The following is a 16,475-nucleotide window of genomic DNA, read 5'->3' on the forward strand; positions in this document are numbered from 1 at the left end:
AAGTTGGCCGTTTGCTTTGTCGTCTTCGTTCAGGCGCCCAACGCTAAACTAAACTTTATATGCTCGTGTTGTGAAGTAAGCGAAGAAAGGCAGAGAGACAGACGGCAATGGAGTCTCCCTTCAAGGCTGACATACTGAAGGGGAAGGTGGCGCTGTTGACAGGGGGAGCGTCAGGAATCGGGTATGAGATATCGCATCAACTGGGGAAACATGGAGCCTCTATTGCCATCATGGGCCGCCGCAGCCACGTCCTTGAAGCTGCCGTTGACTCCCTTCAATCTCATGGAATTCCTGTAATTTTCTTCTTTTCTTTCACTTCCTCGTCCTCTTTTGCGATTTCACTTGTCTGTTATAGAATTTTTGTCTACTGGGTTTCTCTCATTTCTGTGTGTTTCTCTCTCTTTTAAGTCTGGGATGAAAGTTGGGCCCTGTTTGGTTTTTTTTATAAAGGATAGGAAACATGGAGGAAATTGTAAGCTCTTAGTACTGTTGTTTGTAGTTCTATTAATCATTTAATTAGGAAGGCCAACGAATGGAATGTTTACTTAAAATGGGATGAATCAATGAAGACAAGATTCGAATTAAGCTAATAAGAGGTGAATTTTGTCTTGGTTGTTAGACCTCATTTCAATTAAATATTCTACGTGTTAGGCTTGATTTGTTAAAAAGGAGTTTGATTAATTAAATTATTAAATTTACGATTTCCTATTAGGTGGTACTAAGTGGTGATTTACCATTAATAACAAAACTTTTTATACCAACAACAGTATTAGTAAATTACCATGAGTAATGAGCCTTCAATTCCAGACAATATCGGAGAATTAAACTTTTGGCAAGAAAAAAAGGAAATACTTTCCCAAGGGGGTGGCCTACTGGTTGATGCTTGTGGCGTCTAGGGATATTATCCCTTGAGGTCTCGAGTTCGAGACTCACCAGGTGCTACCTCCCCTTTGGGGCCAGCCACCCGGGCATAGCCCGCGTTTCAAAGCTCTATTTCTAAAGTGGCGTTGGGGATGAGACCAGGGATAGTCTGCGAATCTTTACTGGGTCTCTACGCTCAGTAATTGCCCAATTGTGGACTAGCCCGAAGTACTGTTCGGCTGTAGGTGAACCAGGATTCCCCAAGAAAAAAAAAAAAGAGGAAACATATGGTAGGTTAAATAAGAAACTTTAATCTTTTGGCCCAAAAAGAAATAGATCAAGAAACTGAAAGAGATGCTTCAAAACAAACTCTTGTGACTTGTTCTTGCTGATTTCCATCTATATTTGTCTCGAACAATAACACAGACTCGTGTGAGAAGATTAATGCGAATAAAGTGATGAGATTAAATAAGCAGCTTATAAATGCAGCTAAACCTGCCAGAACCTAGAAAGAGCTTGTTGAGTACCCATAGACAAATAAAACTTTGTTGCTCTTTAGTTGTCCACAAAGAAACTAAGAGACAATCAAGCATAGTTGAGAGAGGATAAGTGTAACACCTCGGTTCCATATTGGAAAAAGATGGGTAGCTCACATAGAGTGAGTGATTTACAAAGATACTTATGGGTACTAAGTCCTACATTGTTTAGTTACTAGGTGAAACTGGACTTCATAAGGAATTCTAGGAAAATTCCAAATTGACTGGTGCTTTTGGAGTGATAGGGCAAATGTGCCTAGCGCTTTTCTCTGGGTCGTTATAAATAGTATTAGAGCCACCTAGTAACGTCAGGCCATATGGTACTGGAGCGCTGTATGACATGGCTCTGATGAGGACGTCAGGAGTTTAAGAGGGGGAAGTCTGGATCGTGGGAGCCAAAAGCGGACAATATTGTGTCATTGGGAGTGGGTTGTTACAATAAGTATGTTAATTTTAGTGTTAGTGATGTGTTCCTAATATACATTGTTGGCACTTTGTGATAGCTTAAATTTCTCAGTTGGATACTTTAATATGATATCAAAGCTTGGTTTGACTAAATGGCCTTAGGTTGAATCCTGGGGTCCCCCTTTGCTGATGTCTTCTGTTTTGCATGTGGAAGGATGTTGAATTATATAGCTTGTATGTGAAAGGAGGGCCTAGGTGTTGTAAGTGCTAGTGATGCTTGTCATACATTGTTGGTCTTGGACATGAAAGGGGTTATTAGAGAAGTCCCATATTGACTAGGTGTATAACAGCTTGGCTTTCAATCTAATAGTTTAAGATTTTGGTTCGGATGCTCATCATAGTACCACTGCCTGGTTTCTGTATCCCTTGGACTCCAACTGCAGGTTGGTGGGTCCTATGTCTGTTTTTGTTTAGCCTGCAGATAAGAGGATAGAGATATCCCACATCAGTTGGGTGTGGAGCGTGATATGTTTCCATCCAATAGTTGCTCTTCTCCACTTGATAGCTAAGTATTTTGCGGCGGAACAATCTTTTTGTGTATAGCTTGTAGAATTCTTACACCTGATTGCCGTTTGAAAGCAATTGGACGGTTACTACTATGACTCCATTGAGCTGGATGATGATGTCTGGTTTCATTACTTCACAACTGAAATTAAAATGTGTCATTTTTGTTGCAGGCTATTGGACTAGAGGGAGATGTTCGCAAAAGAGAAGACGCAGTTAGAGTTCTGGAATCAACTATTAAGCATTTTGGCAGGCTTGACATTCTTGTGAATTCTGCAGCTGGAAATTTCCTTGCAGCAGCAGAGGATCTATCTCCTAATGGCTTCCGGACAGGTTGTACCCTCAGAAGTGTGTGGATCAAAATTTTCACATTTGATTCAATAAAGAGTACTGGAAGATTTATTCTGTAGAATTTGATTGGATTTTTAGATCTCTTCATATTTATGTCCTTGGTTTTTTCTTAGAAGTCAAGCTAAGTTGTTTAAGTTGATTTAAGTTGCAACTAGTATAATATCAGGTTGTGAACTTGGTATCTGACAAAGAAAACTGAAAAATAACTTAAAAGAACCATTTGGTCATTCAAAAGAAGGATTTTCCATTGGGAATTTTGCAAGTATGACAGAATACTAGTTCTATTTTCTAGATCAACATGCTCATGAGGTCCTTCTTGGATGGTTCAGAAAGATAGAAAGGTTCTTGTTTCATTCCTATAGGATAGGGTACAAACCTACAGAATCAAATCTTTGAAGAAATTGGGGCCAAGTCGCAGTAATGATCTCCTAAACAATTCCATTTGATACAATCATAAAATTGATTTATGGCATCAGTGAAACTGATTTTTTTCAAATTCCACACATATAATTGTCATACCAGCTGCTGTCTAAACGTTATGGAACAACACCCTTTTCATGGCTTGTATCAACTAATGGTTCTTCTTATAAATTGAAGCGAGAATTCAAATTTTTATATCACATGAAATCAGTCCCTGTGCCGCAATGTTATAGGAGTCTTACAGTGTTTTCAGCACATAGAAGGTTCTTAGAGGTTATAATTCAAAGTTTTTTTTCTTTTGTTTGTTTGGTTTCTGCAGTAATAGACATAGATTCTGTTGGCACTTTTACAATGTGCCATGAAGCACTCAAGTACCTCAAGAAAGGGGGACCAGGGAAAGACATCTCTGACTCTAATGGTGGAACAATCATAAATATAAGTGCAACTTTGCATTATACAGCTACTTGGTATCAAATTCATGTATCTGCTGCCAAGGTTTGTAAGTTGAGGTTTTCAACTTTCATAATAATTTTACTTATATCTTCACATCCTTTTCTTTTTTACCAGGCAGCAGTTGATAGCATTACGAGAAGCTTAGCATTGGAGTGGGGAACAGATTACAACATTAGAGTCAATGGGGTTGCACCAGGACCCATTGAAGACACTGCTGGTGCTAGTAAACTAGCACCTAAGGAAATAATTAGCAGTAGACAGCACATGCCTTTATTTAAACTGGGGGAGAAATGGGATATTGCTATGGCTGCTCTCTATCTTGCATCTGATGCCGGTCGGTAATCTAATTCACTAATCTTCTCATTAACTTATTGTTATTTCATTGAACTCTTTATTTAAACTGTTTATTCACTCCACAAACTCTTCTTCATCGAGTGTTATTTGATAAAAATTATGTATAGGTTGTGATGGATTTGTTCATCAAGCTGGTTTAGCAAGCCTCCACATGTTTTTAGAGTCTTTTTTTTTATTTTTTTTATTTTATTTTTTTTTAAATTAAGACCTAAATTGTCATTTTTTTTTTAGAAAAAATAAAAAAATAAAAAAATCTTTAACCACCTTAAAGGATTTTTGCAATATATGGCAGCTGTCTTATATTTTTAAAATTGATAATAAAAAGTATATAAAGTTACAAATACGCCCTAAAGATAAATATATATACAAAAGCAATAAAGAGAAAGAAAAAAAAAATTCTAGGGCCGTGGAGCTTAAATTTTTTAAATGTTATTTTTTTATTTTTTATTTTTAAATGTTTTGCTTTCTTTCTTTATTATTATTATTATTATTATTATTATTATTATTATTATTATTATTATTATTATTATTATTATTATTTTTTAAAAAAAGAGTATAATTGTAATTTTACATGTTTTTTGTTATCAATTTATAGATTGCAAGAAAGCTTGAGCACAAGATGGTAAAATAAAAAATAAAATAAAATAAAAAAAAATTGAAAACTTATATCTTAATTTCAAAAGAGGTAAAAGTACGATGTGTCTTTTGATATATTCCCTTTTTCGTTTTGTCCCTTCTCTGCTATTTTCCACCCTAACATATGCCTTATAAGAATTTGCTTATGGGCTTTTCTATTCATGTTATTATAGAAATTTCCTGGTATAGGTGTTTTGGTTGTGATGGATCTCTTTGTGACACCTTATGGAGGTATGTGGTGTCTAGATAAACCCAGTTGGAACCTATTTTCACCAATGAGTAATACTAGAAACTATATTTTTATTTCATAACTATTTCATAATATTGACGTGACAGTCTCAACTAACTATTGAATTGGTCATTGTTAAAATATATATTTAAGGGTTAGTTGCGATTGCCACATCAATATTGTAAGATAATTGTGAGATAAAAATGCGATATATAGCATTAGTCTTCACAATTATAGGTGCCATCGCCTCCTATATGATATCCTTATCACAGGCTTTATGCATTATGTGGAAGTATTTAAAAGGTTTAGTTCCAATGAGTTGGTAATGAAGTGGTTAAAAAAATTAATTTAAATTGCTTTGAGCATAAGCCAGGAACACGAGAGAAAAATTAGTGATGCGGATGATAGATACATCAGTATTATTCAGTCTTTTTGTAATGAATTTAGACATGCCATAATCTTTTTCAATCTGCATTAATATGTGCTTCCACTCCAGTAATTTTTGCGTTCATGAATTTAAAACTGCTTGTTTTCCTGCAAAAGACTTTCCCAGTGTTAAAAGACATGAAGAATTAAATTATGTGATGCAAGGAGTTGTAGATGTTCATCATTTGAATTTTACAATTTCCCTGGGTAAAAGAATTTTAATATCTGTGATTTCTAAATGTTGCCAAAACATTCCCATCAGATGTTTATGTTTATGATTTGTAGCATTTAGACTTACTTTACCTCTGATTTGTAAGTTTATGACCTGAATTCTAAATTTAATCTTATTGGGTTATATATGCTTGTAGATACCATGCTAATATATAACTTGTCAATTGTTATATGTTGCTTTTGAAACTACTCCATTCTATTTTCTTAGATTTTCAAATTAGTAATGTTATTTAGTAGACTATTATTCAACTGTCATACAATTTGATGGCGTGACAGTAAAAAGTAGTTTTTGGATCAACACTTGTAAAAAAAAAAACTAAGAACTGATTTTTACTGTCACAATATCGTAATTGTATGATAGTCATATAACAATCTATTAAATAACATTACTCTTTTCAAATTAGCTACGTATGTATATGTAAATTATAATGTTAAATCAGTTTAGACATGGCGTCGCTTACATATTTGATTGGGAATGGATAATTTTGAATTGTCACCTTTTTTTTTTTTTTGGGGCGGGGGGGGGGGGGCGGGAGGGGGCGGGGGGGTTTAATTTCTAAATCTCAGTTACTTTATAAATGTGCTGTACTGACTCCATTCCATAAAATCAATTGATGCTTCAACATTGGAAAATCTTGAAATTTTGGACAAACCTTTTGAAGGAAAATACATTTTCCTTTACATTTTCTTTCCCTGGTTTTTCCCATGTTGCCATACACTGAGAATCTTATGTGCATGTCTCTTATTCTGTAAGGGAAATATATCAATGGAACAACATTGGTGGTCGATGGAGGACAATGGCTGAGCCAACCCCGCTATCTGCCCAAAGAGGCGGTGAAGCAGGTGTCTAGAGCGGTGGAAAGGAGGTCCAGAGCTACACCAACTGGGGTTCCTAAGAGCAAGCTATAACAGTTCAATTTGATCATAAATTTCAATATTAATTTCCTAAGAGCAGTGTCATTTCTTTCAGTTCAATTTGAACACTAAAATACTTTTTTTCTTTTCAAAAAAAAAAAAAATCTAATTAACAATAAAATACTCTTTTAATTTTTAATTTTTTTTTTTCTAATTAACACTAAAATAATTTTTGGTTGCACAAGAGAGAAAATGAACCCCGGCTTGTCAACATATCGCAGCTGGTTTTGGATAAATATGTGCTGTAAAATCAGATGCACTGGTATATAAATCCCTTTATTTCACCTCCAAATGGTCTTTCCTTTGGGTGAGACAAATACATCAATTTCCCAACTGTGCATGGATGTCCCAATTCAAGTTGAAGCCAATCAATCAACTGTTTTAAATTTTTGCCAAAGACGACCGTCCACAAGGACAACTACCTTTCCACCCACTTGGGGCTTGAGAGACAACTGTCCAAGTGTCCATGTGGATCTCCATCCTTTTGAGAGGGTAATACCTAAACTGAGAGTAACTTCTATAAACACTTAGCATAATTCAGGTCCTTCGTGCCTCTATTAGGAAAGGGACACATCAGCATATCATACAAAATAATACACAAGATCAAAATCCCCTTTTTCCCATTCAATTGGCAACGAGAATACCCTCGAGCCACTGCCCAGCCACTGTCGAGCACCACCAAACTCCATCATGTTTTGGGAAGTGGGCTCCAATACCTACCTTTAATCGAGTTCGCTTATAATAAAAGATTTTTCAAGAAACTATTAGGATGACTTTGTATGAAGCGTTGTATGGGCGTAAATGCTGATCTCCTTTGTATTGGGATGAGGTTGTCACTGACAACTTGTCAGGAGACATTTGTTGGGTCCTCACATAATACAAGACACAATGGAGAAAATTACTCTCAAAGAATGTTGGCCACTTAGAGTCGGCCGAAAAAAAGTTATGTCACCCAAAGTTCTAAGAGAGGGGTAAAAGTTTCATCGCTTTAGTTACTAATTGAGAGAGAGACAAATTGGAAAATGTGAGGGTACAACTCAGGTTGAAAATGCATGCTTGATACCCAACTTGATATAATAGTCAGTAAGTAACTTGCGTCCGTGCCTCGCCTCAATTGTTAGTACTCTGAGCCACTAAGAACATTAACTTATTTTTTTTTTATTACTTTTATGATTCTTTTCTGAAGAAAAAGATATATAGCCCCCCAAAACTTAACCTCTTCTGACACTTATAAAACCAAACATTAAAAAGTGACACTCAACTCTCTCAAATTACCACTCAGTTTAGGTTAACGCCTTCCTTCAACATGTCCCTCTAAATAAGACAGACCATGTGTCACGTGACTTTTTTGAACAAAAACTCTTCAAAATGCATGTTTGTTGAAGTTACTTTGCCGAAATTGCCACTAAAAACTATTCAAAAAATAAATAATAAAAAAACCAAAAAAATTGAAAGAACGACCAAATCACTGCAATAGGTTGTAGGGGTGATTTTTCTACAACTGAAAATGGAAAGTGGGATTGGCAGGGGATTGAACCACCCCTTGGCCATGAGGGGGTTGGTCGGTCACCCCCTTGACCAGTTGGGATGTGGCCAAACCTCCACCATAAGTTGTCAAGGTGGTTCGCCACTAGTCAAGTTTTCTTTCTTTCTTTTTTTATTGTTTTTTTAATAATGTTTAAGGGCATTTGTGGAAAGTATAAACAAAAAAAAATTTATGTGTGGCCTACCTAACACATTTTTCATCAATGTTGATGGAAAAACCTAATAGAAGATATTATTTATAATATAATGGTAATTGGTGGGGGTCGAGATTCGCTTTATAAAGTTTGGACGTATAAGTGCTAAAAGGGTGTAATTTATTTATTTATTTTTTTGGGAGGAGAGAAAACTGTATTTTTCTCTTGTTTTAGTTCCAACGCGTACAAAAAACACCAGACTCGGAACATAATTTCCTCAAATTTCCTAAGTGGCCATATCTTGAGCTTGCATTCAACCATGATTTTATGCATAAAATTGTAGTTGGCTATCAAATGTTTATGTTAATTTTGCTGCAACTGTTTTTGATTGATATTTATTATTTTCATCAAACCAATTGCTGATACATAAAAATATTATCAACTTGTTATTTGGTTCACGGCACCTTTCAAGATACTGAGAAATTCTGATCGATCATGTGTGTTGAGTTTTATAAATTGATAAAATTTAAAGAAAATAATGAATTGATAATGCGGGTGAATATAATGTTTTATTCGTTTGTTTGGACGTTTGAGTTAAATAAATGTATAGAAAAGAAAAATACATAACATTCTTTTTCTATTTATAAATATTATTAGCTGAATGGTAAAAGATATTTCAGGCAGTCAATGTACATATATATATATATATATCTAGCTACATATTCTCGATCCCTTAATTCTATCCAATTTGGAAAGAATCTGCAAATAAATAGAAATATTTTTAATGTTGTTTCCAATATTCTATTTCTTCAATATTAATTTCTCATTATGTTACGCATGTCAACTAGTTGACGTGGGTAAGTGTACGTAAGTCTCATGATAATTAGTTTAGTTAACACCAAACTGTTTGTGTACAAACTCTCTCTCTCTCTCTCTCTCTCTCTCTCTCTCTATATATATATATATATATAAAGAAAGATGCATGTAAGAAGTTGTTGGGTAAGAACATAATAATAGTCAAATGAAAAACGCGTAGGTTTCTTCTCCCATCAATCAATGACAACTTGCCTGGAATCTCTTCGGCTTTGTTCCACTTCTAATGCAGACAAAGAAAAACCAAGGGTTTTTGTCCGGTTTCCAAAATTATCCTATAAAAATGATTCTTCTACTGTTATTTTCTGAAACAAGCTAGTTGTAATTAAGAATAATAACATAACTAGTTTTTCACTATTTAAGAAACAGCTTTTAACAATAAGGACATCGAAGTAGACGTTCATACGTACGCTGAATCTATAAAGTGATCAAGAGCAATACCAAACAGAAATAGAAAAAAAGCCAAGACGTACGTGCAGCTTTGAGTATGGCTTCCTTCCCCATCTCCGTGGCCCTAGTGCTCTTTACCTTGCTCTGCCTGAGCATGGAAGCTGCGGCAACTGAGTATATCTACCATTTCTGTTCAGACACCGCTACTTTCACTCCCAACAGCACCTATCAGTCCAATCTCTATCAACTCTTTTCCTCCCTTTCCTCCAACTCCACACGTCAAGATGGGTTCTACAACAACACCGTAGGACGAAACGCCTCAGACTCTGTCTACGGCCTCTTCCTCTGCCGTGGTGACCTCACAGTTCAAGACTGCCAAGCTTGCGTAGCAAGTGCAACCCAAGATCTGACTCAGAAGTACTGCCCCGTAGCACAAGAGGCCATAATCTACTACGAGGAGTGCATGTTACGCTACTCATACCGATATTTCTTCTCCACCATGATCACCGCTCCTAGTATCAACCAACCTAATAGACACAATATTTCTGATCCAGTTCGCTTTAACCAACTATTGACAGAGACGATGAGTGGTTTAATAACCCAGGTTGCAAATGATGGAACCAGTGACAAAAAGTTTGCAACAAAAGCAGCAAGTTTTACTGGGTCCCAAATACTCTACACCCTCGAGCAGTGCACGCCTGACATATCCAGCTCTGATTGCAGTACATGTATACAGACAGCGATAGCGTTACAGTCGAAATGTTGTGGTGGACTCCAAGGAGTAAGGGTTATGTTACCTAGCTGTAGAATCAGGTATGAAATGTACCAGTTTTACCGAACGCTTAATATTGCACCGACTCCAACGCCTATTCCAGCAATTCTTCCTCCTTCGCCTTCACCTTCGTCACAGAATTCAGGTCAGTAGCTCTTTTCTCATGATTAAATCATAATGAGTGTATTTTTCGTTGTAGCAACCACTCCCAATGAAATAATATTGTTTATTTTTTGTTCTCTGAACCCGACTTTTCAAGAAATTATCTATCCTGATACTACTTTAGCATAAACATGCTGAACTGTGAAATTCTGATAAGTTAATGATCATTACAGTTTTAAAACGCATTGCATCGAGAATGATGCAAATATACATATAAGCACATCCTCATTCTCGTGCCCGGGAGATATGGGACGCCACATTTTTTTCTACATGAACTCTTCCTTCGTTTAGCATGTCAAAGATTTTATATATTGATTATGCAGGAAAACGCAAAATCTCATCTCTGGGGATCATCCTTTCGATTGTTGCTGCTACGGTGGTGCTGTTGGTTATGGGCTTCTATTTGCTAAGGAGAGCGAGAACTGCTGTACAATATCAAATTGGTAAAAGAAGAAGTTAATTGATTTTATATAATATGTTCTATTAATCCTCATGTCTACACACTTTGCTCATATTTACTGTTTAGCTGCATGTGCAGCGGCGAATGATGTTTCAACCGTGGAGAAACTTGATGACTCCTTGCAATTTGATTTGGCTACGATTGAAGCTGCTACAAACAACTTCTTGGAAGATAACAAGCTAGGTACAGGTGGATTTGGCGAGGTTTACAAGGTTAGATTAATTAGTATTCTTTTTATTTTTGCTTTAAGAATACACCTGCGTCTTATGAACCCATGTTGGAAATATAGGACTCACGACATGATAGAGGGAGAATTTGCATTAAATTTAAATAATAAAAAGAGATTCAAAATTATTAATCAAATTTATGTATTGGAGTCTTATTAATATATTCTTCTCAATAAATTGGTTGTTAATATAAAAATCAGAGTGGTAATTATTCGACTATTAATTTTTCAGTTGAATTAGAGTAACATTTTGTCAACTGTTAATAAAAAAATTAACAAGAGCTTCTTTTTGAGATTCAATTAATTTTTCTATTTTTCTCATTTTCTTAACTTTTCATATCCAGATTCTTATTTTCTATCAAACATATTTAAGAGTGTACTAAAATCAAAATAAATTAATATTTAAAGTTTATAACAATAGAATCGATCTGACATTATGATGACAAGAGATTGGAATTGAGAACAACAATTACTAAAATCACAGTATTTGATTGCAACTATGTGAATATATATATATGAGGAAAAAAATATAGTTTTATAAAATCATATGGAATACGAAAAAAGAAAAAGAAGAAGTAAAGAGTGAGATAACTTATGGGTAGAATCAAAATGCCAAAAATTAGGAGTGATGAAAGAAAAGAAGAGAAAAATAAATAGAATAAGAAAACATGTTGAGGCATGCTTTGGTTTGAAGTGTTCTAGTTAAGGTTTCAAACATGCCATGTTCTCTCTCTCTCTCTCTCTCTCTCTCTCTCTCTCTATGTGCTCATGTCCTCTTATTTTATTTTTCTTGAGTTGTTCTACCCTCTAATTCACATACATTTCCTTCTCTCATTCTCTTTCACATGATGGTCTTTCACATTTGTTTTTTTTTTTTTTTTTTTTTGGGCAAATTAAGCATAAAGGGTCCTTATTTTTTTTGGAGGGACTTAGTCGGTACTATACGTTAACTATCTACCCCTTTGAGCGGCTCCTTACGGCAAGCAGATACGTTGTACAATTTAAAGAATGTGATTCAAATGTCCAGAGCTTTTGTTTGATGTTATGATTATATATATATATATATATATATATATATATATATATATATATATATATCCCATCAAGTAAATTGTGTTAATAGCAATTGAAAGCATATTTCAGGGTGTACTTCCAAATGGCGAAGAAATAGCTGTCAAGAGACTTTCAAGAACCTCTAGACAAGGTAACGAGGAATTTAAAAATGAAATTGTTTTGGTGGCCAAGCTTCAACACCGAAACCTTGTACGACTATTAGGATTTTGCTTCGAAGGAGAAGAAAAGATACTCGTTTACGAATTTGTACGCAACAAAAGTCTTGACAAATTTATATGCGGTATTGTTTTCTAAACATTCATTTGACTTCATTGTGTCATAGAAAATGCATATGGTTGCTATTAAATTTAGGGTTCGTTTGGGTTTGCGATTTCAAAAAGTGCGATTTAAAAATAGCAATTTAAAAATGTACGATTTGAAAATGTGACTTTTAAAAATACAGTTAAGCGTTTGGCAAAATCGTCATTTGGTATTTAAAATCACAGTTTATCCCTTAAAATTATGCGTATGCAAAAAAAAATCACCTTATTTTTGAAAACATAGATTTTCTATATTTTCAAATCGCAATTTTTTTTAAAATGCAATCCCAAACGATCAATTTTCTTCGATTTTGTTTAAAGTCGCATTTTTTGTCTAGGAAATCACAATTTCAATCACATCCTTACACTTCAATGTTTACTAGATTTATATATTCTAACTCAATGTTGATTTTGATGAATGAGTAGACCCTGAAAAACAAAGACTATTGGATTGGGCAACACGTTACAATATTATTGGAGGGATTGCTCGTGGGATCCTCTATCTTCATGAAGATTCTCGTTTGAAAATTATACATCGTGATCTTAAAGCTAGTAACATATTATTAGATGAGGATATGAATCCAAAAATTGCAGATTTCGGCATTTCCAAGATCTTTGAAGTTGATCAAACTCAAGGAAATACAAGTAGAATCATTGGAACATAGTAAGTTATAATTTAGATTGTGTTCTTTCTGTTACTCCATGTTGGAATAATTATTTATCATCAAGAAAGAGGAAAAAATAGAGTTCGTAATTAATGAAATGCCTTGAGAAGTGGTAGATGTATATCACATGTAAACAAGATCATCTTTTGAACAAAGAAACACATATACACACACTCACACATTGTTTTCTTTGCTTTGCACAATCTAGATTATGAATTCATTAATGTTCTCATCCAAAAAACTTCACGATAGATAAAAAAAAAGGGGGGGGGGGGGGGGGGGGGGGGGGGGGGAAATGGTTATTTAAATATCTCAAATTCCATATCTTAGGGTAACTAATAGAAGCATTAGATTTAATTCTAGAGTTCTATATTGTCCTTCACTAATATTGTTGTGTTTTTTTGTTGATTTGTAGTGGTTACATGGCTCCAGAATATGCAACATATGGACGGTTTTCTGCCAAATCAGATGTATATAGTTTTGGTGTCTTAATTTTTGAGATTTTAAGTGGGAAGACGAATAGTTCTTTCTATCAAATAGAAAATGCTGAGGACCTCAACAGCTATGTGAGTATGACACAAATATTGGAATTTCATCACTTTAGTTAATGCCTAAATTCCCATCTTTGAATGAGAGGGAGAGAAGATAACATTATAAGAATTTTTATTAATTAATGCAGGCTTGGAAGCTTTGGAAGGATGGAAGACCTTTGGAGTTGTTGGATCCATCTTTGGGAGACTCTTACTCAAGTAACGAAGTCATGAGGTGTATCCATATTGGCTTATCTTGTGTTCAGGAAAATCCAGCTGACAGGCCCACTATGACATCAATACTTCTTATGCTAAACAGTTACTCTATGACTCTTCAAGTACCTCAGGAGCCAGCATCTGTCCTTAAAAGGAGAGCAGAGCCAAGCATGCCAATAAATGAGCCTGAGCCAAATCAACCTTCAAGCAACTCAATGCAATGGTCCGTTAACGGACAAACTATTACTGAACTTGACCCTCGATAGTGCGATTAAATTATCTGTGACCTAACACAAGTGTTTGTTTGTGAGAGTTATTGTTTTGCATCATGATATATAATGGAAATGATAAATGATTTTGTTTTGATGTATCCCCCCTTGATTCTAAAGAGAGAGGGAAAGAATGCAGTGTTTTTTATTATAGAAAATACAAATTGATCCCAATTTCAACAATTGAGAAAATATCTAAATTTTATCACACAATACCAATTAGCAATTTGTATAACAATTAAGCCAAACACCATAGTTATCAATACCAAAATTGAAGCAAGCATAGAATAAATCAACATAGATGTTGAAACTAACAACTATTTTATTCAAAGGATGTCAATACTCTTGAGATATGGAAATGAGGAAAGTAACAATAGCAAGGGTTTTTTCAGACGAATAAGGAAACAAGAAATTTCCTAAATGCTACCCAGGCGCTTGAAGGAGTAGCAAATCGATTGGTGACAACAGTAACTAGCATTTGGGGAAAAGGCACTCGAAGAGAACAACAGGTTGTTCTCTCAAAGAATTCAACAAATATCCTTACCTAACATTCGACCGAAACTTAGGCTCAGCAAGAGCAGAATGATAGCTTATGGACATCGAGGAACTGCTCAAAGTTGCAAATTGCACGGTAGTGCAAAAAGACAAGTATGCCACTTAGCTTAAATATGTAGACTAAAATGTGTGATTACTTGTGTGTGTGTGCGTGTAGTTTAAAGGTTCATAAATGTTGAAGTCCCAGTGTGTGTGTGTGTGTGTGTGTGTGTAGCTTAACTATGTTGGCTAGAATGTGTGATTACTTTTGTGTGTGTGTGTAGTTTAAAGGTTCATAACAGTTGAAGTCCCAGTATGAAATGAGACATAAGATTATAGACTTTGTTAAATTTAAAGGGATCTTACAAACCGCCTTTTTGAAATTTTATGAGACCTCAGAATTCAACATCATATGAAATTTGACATCTAATTAAGGATCTAGGGAATTCAATATCATATGGGATGCCTAGGTCAGGAATATTGGCTCGAAGGGTCTAGGTTTGTGAAGCGAAATAATTGGACGAACTAGTAATAAAGGTACTTAGGAAAAGAGGAAGGTATGGTCCTAGACTATGCGCATGAAGAAACTCTCAAATTATTGCAACACAATCGAGAAGGTCTTTTGAGAATAAAAATAAGACATCGATCACATGATTCGTTGCACAATGCTTTACTTATTGGTAAGTAAAAGTATAACACATCAACAACTAGCAGGACCCATCCAACCACTCCAAGTACTAGAATGGAAATAGGAGGAAGTTGCAACCGACTTTATAGTAGGATTAACTAGAACCCCAACTAGAAACAATACGATTTGGGTGGTGATAAACAAACTGAAAAAAAAAATAAAAAAATAAAAAAAATGGTAGATCTGTATGTTAAAGACATTGTCATGCTTCATGGATCACCAACTGCTATTGTCTCAAATGAGGATTCTCGCTTCACTTCGAGGTTTTGGACGAATTAAAGTTTAGCACAGCCTACCACCCAACGATTGATGGTCATTCAGAAAAGACCATCCAAATTTTAGAAGCCATGTTAAGGATCTGTGTACTCAAATTTAGGGAAGTAGGTTCCAATACCCACCGTTAGAGGAATCTGGTACGAGGAGGCATGGTACGCTACTCAAACCACTATTTCTTCTCCACCATGAACATACAGCCTAGCTATTTCCAATTGAGTATAAACAATATTTCTGATCCAGATCACTTTAACCAGTTAGTGATGGCAACGATGAATGGCTTGGTAAGCCAAGTTACAAATGTTGGAATTGGAGCCAAGAAGTTTGCAACAAAAGAAGCAAATTTTAGTGGGTCTCAAATACTCGATCTACACCCTTGAGCAGTACACGCTTGCCATATCCAGCTCTGATTACAATAAGTGTATACAGGAAAGGGATAACGTTAATGCAGCAATGTTGTAGTGGATACCAAGGGGCGAGAGTTATGTTTCCTAGCTGTATAATCAAGTATGAATGTACTAGTTTTACAAAATGACTAATGCATCAACGTCACCACACCTATGCCAGTAATTCTTCCTTCGCATTTGCGTTCGTCGCAGAGTTCGGGTCAATAGCTTTTTTTTCTCACAATTCAATCATAACAAGTGTCTAGTTTATCATGTCAATGAAGATTTTATTGATTATGCAAGAAAACAAAAAATCATGTCTCTAGGAATCATCCTTACTATTTTTCCTGCGATGGTGGTGCTGTTGGTTGTGGGCTTCTGTTTGCGAAAAAGAGCGAGAACTGCTGTACAATATCAAATTGGTAAAAGAACAAGTTAATTGATTTTATATAATATGTTTTATTCCTCATGTCTACACGCTTAATTTGCTCTTATAATTGTGTGATCCATTACATTTATTGTTCGACTGTGCAGTTGTGAATGATGTTACAACAGTGGAGAAACTTGTAAACTCTTTGCAATTTGATTTGGCTCTGAT

The 16,475-nt window shown here is 35.1% G+C and overlaps 2 protein-coding genes across 3 annotated transcripts; both read left to right on the forward strand.

The window, feature by feature from the left end:
• LOC133869641 (peroxisomal 2,4-dienoyl-CoA reductase [(3E)-enoyl-CoA-producing]-like) lies at positions 1–6,520 on the forward strand. Its single transcript, XM_062306692.1, has 5 exons — positions 1–293; positions 2,540–2,699; positions 3,457–3,632; positions 3,705–3,924; positions 6,221–6,520. Exons 1-5 carry the CDS (start codon positions 108–110, stop codon positions 6,373–6,375), a joined length of 897 nt encoding a protein of 298 aa, XP_062162676.1. The 5' UTR covers positions 1–107; the 3' UTR covers positions 6,376–6,520.
• A 2,804-nt stretch (positions 6,521–9,324) lies between these two features.
• On the forward strand, positions 9,325–14,097 carry LOC133869640 (cysteine-rich receptor-like protein kinase 44). 2 transcript variants are annotated; one of them, XM_062306689.1, is made up of 7 exons: positions 9,325–10,240; positions 10,581–10,700; positions 10,784–10,929; positions 12,087–12,297; positions 12,743–12,980; positions 13,397–13,547; positions 13,661–14,097. In XM_062306689.1, exons 1-7 carry the CDS (start codon positions 9,421–9,423, stop codon positions 13,991–13,993), a joined length of 2,019 nt encoding a protein of 672 aa, XP_062162673.1. In that variant the 5' UTR covers positions 9,325–9,420; the 3' UTR covers positions 13,994–14,097. The 2 variants fall into 2 exon arrangements, with proteins under 2 accessions (XP_062162673.1, XP_062162674.1); XM_062306690.1 differs by having other exon boundaries at positions 10,796–10,929.
• Positions 14,098–16,475: the final 2,378 nt, after the last annotated feature.

Source organism: Alnus glutinosa, chromosome 5, assembly GCF_958979055.1.
Source record: "Alnus glutinosa chromosome 5, dhAlnGlut1.1, whole genome shotgun sequence".
Taxonomy (NCBI): Eukaryota; Viridiplantae; Streptophyta; class Magnoliopsida; order Fagales; family Betulaceae; genus Alnus; species Alnus glutinosa.